This window comes from Mus pahari, chromosome 3 (assembly GCF_900095145.1).
Source record: "Mus pahari chromosome 3, PAHARI_EIJ_v1.1, whole genome shotgun sequence".
Lineage (NCBI taxonomy): Eukaryota > Metazoa > Chordata > Mammalia > Rodentia > Muridae > Mus > Mus pahari.
In genome coordinates, this window is record NC_034592.1 from 89,495,606 (window position 1) to 89,503,141 (window position 7,536).

The 7,536-nt window shown below is 47.2% G+C and overlaps 1 protein-coding gene across 1 annotated transcript in view; it reads right to left on the reverse strand.

Moving 5' to 3' along the window:
- Positions 1 to 2,194: 2,194 nt before the first annotated feature.
- Rcn1 (reticulocalbin 1) overlaps positions 2,195 to 7,536 on the reverse strand; it is a 12,190-nt gene continuing 6,848 nt past the window's right edge. The window contains exons 4-6 of the mRNA XM_021192948.2: positions 6,360 to 6,420; positions 4,282 to 4,481; positions 2,195 to 3,329 (exon numbers count right to left, since the gene is read on the reverse strand). Of these exons, the coding sequence (XP_021048607.1) occupies positions 3,222 to 3,329; positions 4,282 to 4,481; positions 6,360 to 6,420 (369 nt within the window). The 3' untranslated portion in view covers positions 2,195 to 3,221. The remainder of the gene's footprint in view (positions 3,330 to 4,281; positions 4,482 to 6,359; positions 6,421 to 7,536) is intronic.

Below are 7,536 nucleotides of genomic sequence, written 5' to 3' on the forward strand. Positions count from 1 at the left end.
AAGGAAAGAGGGAGGGAACAAGAGAGAGAAGGGAGGGGAGAGGTTAGGAAGTGGGACAACAGGAACCTGTCTCCAGCTCACAGGAGTTGAGACACTTCCATGAAATCCTATACCAATGAGGAGCAGAGACAGAATGCGTGAGACACGGAGACTCAGCTCAGTCCAACTCAATACCAAATCGCTGAGGGTTTTGCACCCAGATTTGAATCTGGGCCCCGATGACGCCTGGTGTGCAGGCTCCAGGTCCTCAGAAGCAGATGAGACAGGCCTGTAGGGAGGGTTGGGTCTGGCTGTGCAAACTCTGTGATATCAAATGGTAAACAGGGTACCCCTACTCCCCAGAGGCACACTCACTCACCTCTCAACTCTTACAGCCTATGTTCATGACCTTATTTGGAAGACTCTCAAGACGACCCAAAGGGAAGTGTCCTTGTAAACGATATTATCACTGAGAGAGATGGCCAGAGAGGAAGTCCTTTTGAAGACAAGAGACCGTGATACAACAGAGCTCCAAGCTCTAGAACTTCCAGTCACCGAAGCTGGAAGAAATGGGAGTCTGTCCAGGCAGGACACTAAGAAGGCACTCCATGTGTGCCCATGTGCATGCACGAGAGAGCACGGAGGCCACAGGACAACTTCTGCTGCCATTCCTTAGGCGCTGTGCACCCTGTACTTTGAGAAAGGTTCTCTGGCTTGCCTGGAACTAAGTAGGAGAGGCTGCCTGCAGGCAAGGCCAGCAATCTTCCTAACGCTGAGACGAAGAGCAAATGCCAGGCTGCATTTACAAAAAAACAACCAAAACCAAACTAAAGAAAGCCATGGGCCTTGGGATGAACTCAGGTGCTGGCACTGTCAACTGAGTCAACCCCCTACTTGCCAGCTGACACGGTCACGTCAGACTCTGGCCTCCAGAACCATGAGGATTTTTAACGTTTCTGTCCCAGCAAAACACCTGTGGTGGTAGTCTGAACTACAGGAAACACATATAATTCATAATACAAACCAAGACATAAGACATAGCATAACATGATGGGGACCCAGTTGGGGCTCTTTTAAATTATGGGGTCTGAAAGGACTTAGTGAGATCTTGACCTGACTTCCTTCAGTAACGAACAGCAATATTCCCCGAGGATGTGGGAAATGGGGGGGTCGCAGCGCCCTGAATCTGAGAGGGCAGCAGGTGCAAAGGACAGGACTGGGAAGAACCTTGGTGGTGGTATCTTCAGAGTTAAAATCTTCATGAGGTCAGCTGTGCCTGCTTGGGAGTTAGTGAGGATTCCTGGAAGGAAGGGTGTCTCCAGCTGCCTTCCCCAGTCATTTGTAAGCAATTCTGCCCTAACTGGAAGTATGGCTTAGTTAGGACTTTTAATTGCCTCAACAAAACACCATGACCAAAGAGCAAGTTGGGGAGAAAGGGTTTATTTGGCTTACATTTCCATATTGCTGCTCATTACTGAACGAAGTCAGGACAAGATCTCCAACACAGCAGGATCCCAGATGCAGGAGCTGAAGCACAAACCACGGTAGAGGCATTTCCTCAACTGACTCCAGCTTGTGGCAAGTTGACACACAAAACCAGGCAGTACAGTGTGGCCGTGGGGCTTGGTCTCCGGATTCGAGGAAGCCACACAGTCAGGCCACGCTGGGGAAAGACTTGCTGCATGGCTGCTTTGGGATCCACCGTGTTCTTATCTGTCACCCATGCTCTGTACACAAGCCCAGGAAGCTCTCTACGTCCCCAGAGTGAACTCGGTGGCACTGTACTTTGGTTTCTCATTAGGACATTGTTTATATCTCACCCAGGGAGTTCATCTTAGCAACAAAGTCAGTGAGGGTGGAGGACAAGGTAAAGGGGTGGGAAAAGGTGGAGGAAAGAGAAGAGGCAGGCGGTTCTCAGAAGGGAAGCAGAGCCGTATCCTGTTAGGCAGGCTCCACAGGCAATGCTAAGACCTGGATTTTCCAGGACTTAAATGTCTCAGGACTACCGTGAAAATGACTTTGGGTTCCCTAACTGCAGAAAAGGGCGTGACGTCCAGAGGGATGAAACCAGCAACTAACTACAGATGTATTCTGAACTTGTCAGTAATTACTGAGCCCATTCTGATTTGGACCAGGGACTCTTTTGATCGTTTAATTCCAGAGGAACAAGGAAACCACACTTTCTAGGAAGTCAAACACCACAAGACACATGGGAAGATCTTCAAAGGCATCCTTTATTCACTCTCCTCCCATCTACAGGGTGGGATTCCACCTGGAATTGTTCCTCCAGCTAGTGTGGTCGATGGCCGAGATGTTTACCTCACCCTGTTTCCTTGGCATAAGCTGTGCTAGAAGCAGGCTCAGAGGTTCAGGACTCAACAAATAATACATCCACTACATCTAGATCCCTAGCCTCACAGCCAGGGAGGGACTGCATTTCTATTCACTATTTAAAAAAAAAAAACAAAAAAAAAACAAAAAAACAGACCCACCTCATTAACATGTAAAAAAATTTCTCAAGTATATTAAAGTGTTGACCATGGTCATGCAGTTTTTCAAATGCCTGGCATCCATCTTTTCCCTATCCCTAAAATTCCTTTTTTGTTCACATTATCTTTTTTTTTTTTAATTGCTTCTTAGTATTAAAAACAAAACAAAACCCCCAGGATGTGGGTTTATTGTGCACAGGTCCATACAGGAAAATGCACAAGAGTTTATATACCATTTACAATACAGCTCCAAGTATAGAGAATCTGAAATACCATGCCTGCTCCAAGGTTAGCTGACCTAGGACAATACAAATTGACTCCTTCAGCATTTACCTTCACCACCGTTTAACAGTGGCAACTAAAACCCCCAAAATTTAATAGTTCAAATACACAGTGGTTACTCTGTACAGTGTCCCACCCACCCACTTTGAGTTACAGAACCCTTTCATGATTTCCTCGCCATTAATGAGTTAAGTGGGGGAGAGGTGTCTAGAAAACCATGCTGTAGCAATGTATCCCCTCGGAGAACTGCAATTTGCCAAGAGTTTCATGTGCTTCAGGGGAAATCCTACTGGAATAAATAATGATGGTTATTTCCCAGTAAATACGGAGTGAAAAATAATTTTTAACCCCAATCTGAGGTATAATCCCACTGTTTAGGGACACAACTGCTATACCCTTGACAACTATAGCAATCACCCATTACACCTGCAGAAAGCCCGTGACAGCTGGCCACACCAGAACGAGTGTCTTTCAAAGTTCATCGTGGTTTTTGGTAAGGTCTTCCCCGTAGTTGGTAGCTTGGCTTCCCACAAACATGTTCCAGTTGTCAAGAATCTCCTCCTTGGTCAGCACCTCATCCTGAGGGAAAACAGAGGAGCTGTCAGGGGTGGCTGGGGAGCCGCTAGTCAGCGTCCTGTCCACGTCCTTTCACTGATCTGAGGGCTTTCAAACTCTACATCTAAACGTCCAGAAGTGTTCTTTTTCTCATCTCCTGTGACTGCACTGCAGAACTCCACCCCGGGATGAAATCCAGCTGTCTGCGGAAGCTGTGCTGGAGCACCTCAGGGAGGACCTGGGAACTCAGGAGACAGACTTTACAAGCAATGTGGGTGTTCTCAAACCAGCCCAGAAAGACCCCCCACCTCCCTCCCACGGCCTCACTATGTACAGTAGGTCTGCAGAGCTCAGAGTTTAGGGCCATTAAAGCCAGATGAGGCAGGAATTTTTTCTTAATCTTATTTATTTCCTCATTTGAATTGTAACTATTATTATTACTACAGTACTAGGGACTGAACCCAAAGCCTGAAGCATGACAGCCAAGTGCTTTACGACTGAGTCACAAACACTCCCAGCCTGTTTGCTTGGATTCTCATCAGTGGATATGGAAATGCTGGAAGTCATTCGAGAAACAGAACCAGAACTCCAGGAACTTGCTTGAGGTGTTTGACCTCCAAAGGAATGGAATCCCTAGGTCAGAAATGTTTTATAAATATTTGATGACTTGATGAAAGGGGAAACAAGCTTATCTCAGGGCATATTGGTTAAATTTCTTACACCTATAACCTGACTATATAGCAAAGATGTTTTAATCCTAGAGGGTGTGCTCAGTAATCTTGCATCTATGGCCCATGACGGAATATGCAGGAAAGATGGAGCCTTGCTCCCTGCAGCTGTCAGGGTACTGGGATACTGTACAGAAGTAAACAGGTAATGGCCCAAAGGAGCCAATGGTGTCGGCGTCAAGGCTGACAAACCCTATCCTGAACAATCTACTTCCTGTTAAATCAATGGCTCTGAACATGGAAACTACCTTGTTTTTGTCTGACTCATACACCAGATGCCGGGCCTCGGCCTGCGCATGGTCGTAGTCCTGAGGGAGGATCCAGTGGCGAATCTCATCCTTGTCCAGTTTCCCATCCTTATTCAGATCTCGGAAATCGTTGAACTGCTCCCGTTCAGATAAAACCCAGTCTGGCTCAGGGCCATTGTCCTCGTGGGAAAACATGTCCGCTAGAAAGCAAAGCTGTTTTCAGTCACAGGAGACAACCAGGAAGGGAAAAACCACAAAAGCTTGACCCTTGCGTTTTCTGCAAGGGTGACAGCCCAAGGAGAGGGCTAAGTGGCACTGGTGCAGAGCTGAGGAGAGGGCCACTGACAGGAGGACTTGGGTAGAAGCCAGCAGGTGAGACTTGGGTTCTTTAGTTCAGTGTATAAGCCCAAAGCTTGTGAAATGGAGATAACAATCAGTAAACTGTATTTCTCAAGACCAGAGGGCTACTTATGGGAGGGCCTCTATTCTACCTGGCACCATAAAGCTGAAAACAAAGTTAACACTTTCCACTGCCCCGACCCAACCCAACATGCAAACAACAAACTCATGGCTGATATATGCACATTGTGTGTATGTATGTATGTGAGTACATGTTCCCATGTGTACTCATGTGTGGGTGTGTCAAACAAAGGTTTCTTCATCCATTACTGACTTCACCTTGTATTTTAAGACATGGTCTTTTTTTAATGCACCCGGGGTTCACTGACTGGACATCAAGCCCGAGTCCTGCTGTTTCTGCCTCGAGAGTCCTGGGATTACAGGTGTGTGCCACAACTCCAGACTTTTTATGTGGGCACTGGAGATTTGAACTCAGGTCCTTGTGTGTGTACAGCAAGCACTCTACCAACTGAGCAAATGCCACCCCTGCATACTGTCTTCTGAGAAGTGACTATCACATGAGCTAGTCTGAGCTTCCTCCAACCCTGCACGAATGGGTGCCGTTCACCCTGTTACAGATTAGAAACCGGGGTAAAGAGTCACAGGGCTCTCCGAGGGTCACACAGTCAGCAGATGGGAAAGCTGGGGCTCTGAATCCCAGAGCCTTTCCAGTGTGCCACACTAGCAACTCCCTTAGCTTGCCTAAAGTGGGAACACCCCAGAAATCAGGTCATAGCCAGGTGTCTTGCTTCAGTAATTAAGGTGATTCTAGCTTTGTACAATATGGATGCTAACAGTGGCCTCCTCAGTGTGAGCCTTCCTCTTGAGAGGCTCATGAAGGAGGGGAGTGTTCAGATCTCAAACCTGTCACCATGGCAGCGGTGATTGAATTGGAGAGAAAGGCTCCCTGATAACAAACAAAGCATGGGCACTTGGGTTAACAGTGTGTCCTCTTGACGCTCCTCCTGAACTCTGCACTGAAATAGTGCCTGGCAGGGCCACAATTCTGAGTGGCTTTGACTAAAGGGAACATTTCGTTTTATGGACTGTGCAGAAAGGGAGAAGGGTATTATGTGTGGTAATCGAATTTCCAGCAGCTAATAGTGAGAAAAACTTTATGCATGAACTTGTCAGGCAAAGGACCTGATTTCTGGAAGCCAGTATTCTTCTAGCAGTCTTCAGAGGAAGATGTAGAACTCTCAGCTCTTCCTACACCATGTCTGCCTGGATGCTGCCATGCTCCTGCCTTGATGATAATGGAGCCAACCTCTAAACCTGTAAGGCAGCCCCAATTAAATGTAGTCCTTATAAGAGTTGCCTTGGTCATGGTGTCTCTCTACAGCAGTAAAACCCTAACTCCGACATCCTCCCCATCCACTTTAGCCCTCCTGTGTATCTGCAGGCTCTCCAATCCACTTAAAGGCAGTGTGACAGACAGCAGCACTGGGCCCCCTGGGGAGGGCTGCTGGCTTGCCTCCTTTGGATTTTTCTCCAATCCCCCCCCCCCAGAAGTTTAATTACTCACTTGGTACCAGTTGGACCTATGCAACAAATAGGGCTGGAGGGTCCTCTCTGTTGGGAGCTCCCAGCAGTGAGGCCATCAGATCACGGATGGGAGTGGGTGGAGAAGAATGCTGCCCTGTCAGTGTGTACAGCTCAGCCACTGCAGCCCAACTCACCGATGTACTCATCCTGGTCCACAAAACCATCCCCATTCTTGTCGATGTCCTCCAGGGTTTCCTAGGGAGCAATGGGGAAACAACTAAAGATGGCCATTTGCTTTGAGACACCTACTGCTTGCCCTCTTTCTCTGGCTTTTATAATGCTTGGTAACTTGTTCTAGTAGCTCCATGTCTGGAGCTACTACATTAAAACAGATGATGGTTGGTCTCCCCATATCCTGTCTCCACAATTTCAAGAGCAGAACCCTCTCCTCAAAAGAAAGAGTGCCTGTAAACTCAGCCTGCTCTGGTGCCCTCAAGAAGTCCTGCCACACCAACTGACGCCACCACCAGATGCCACCCTAGGAGTCCAGCATGAGAAGCCCCCCGATTAGAGGGACTGTAAAAACAGATTCCACAGTGAAGGGCTAGGACCCTCAGCTGGTGCAGAGACATAATAAACTATAGAGACTTAAACATTAAAGGTGTAACTTACTTGTGAAAGTATTCGCTAGTTAGTTATATTTGATTTTTATTTGTCGTGCTATGCATTGTCCTGTCCACCCCTACCCCCACATCAGTAACTAAGTGAATTTATTGTCCATTGCCCCAACAACTCAAGGACTTCCTGAATCAAGAAGCTAGTCCGAGTCCAGAGCACTAATCTTGCTTGAAGTCAAACAATCCCCCTGTGGCAGCTCCTCCGCCACTCTTCATGAGTTATCACTAAATGGATGTTGAGTGAATAAGAGAAAAAAATTCTTGGACCACTGCCCAGTCCTTGGGGTCATGGACGTCATGAGGCAAAGTGTGAGGCAGGAGTGGCCACTGTCACTGATCAGCAATCTAAAGATACTCTAAGCTATTTATGAAAACAAAACAAAAAAAAATCATTAACAGCTCCCCAGCAGTTGGAACTGACTCTATCCAGGGAATAGGTGATGGCATTTATTTAAATGTCATGAGAAATGAAGACACATGGAATCCAATGGGACACTATGGAAAGCACTGACTCCTCATAAGCCTGGCATCTGGGCCATCTGTTCTCTGGAGACCACAGCCGAAGTAGCAGCCTTTCCAGCTGCAATTATCTAAGGTTCATAAGGTTTTCTATGCCTTCTAAGCTGAAAACAGAAAGGAAGGAAGGAAGGAAGGAAGGAAGGAAGGAAGGAAGGAAGGAAGGAAGGAAGGGAGG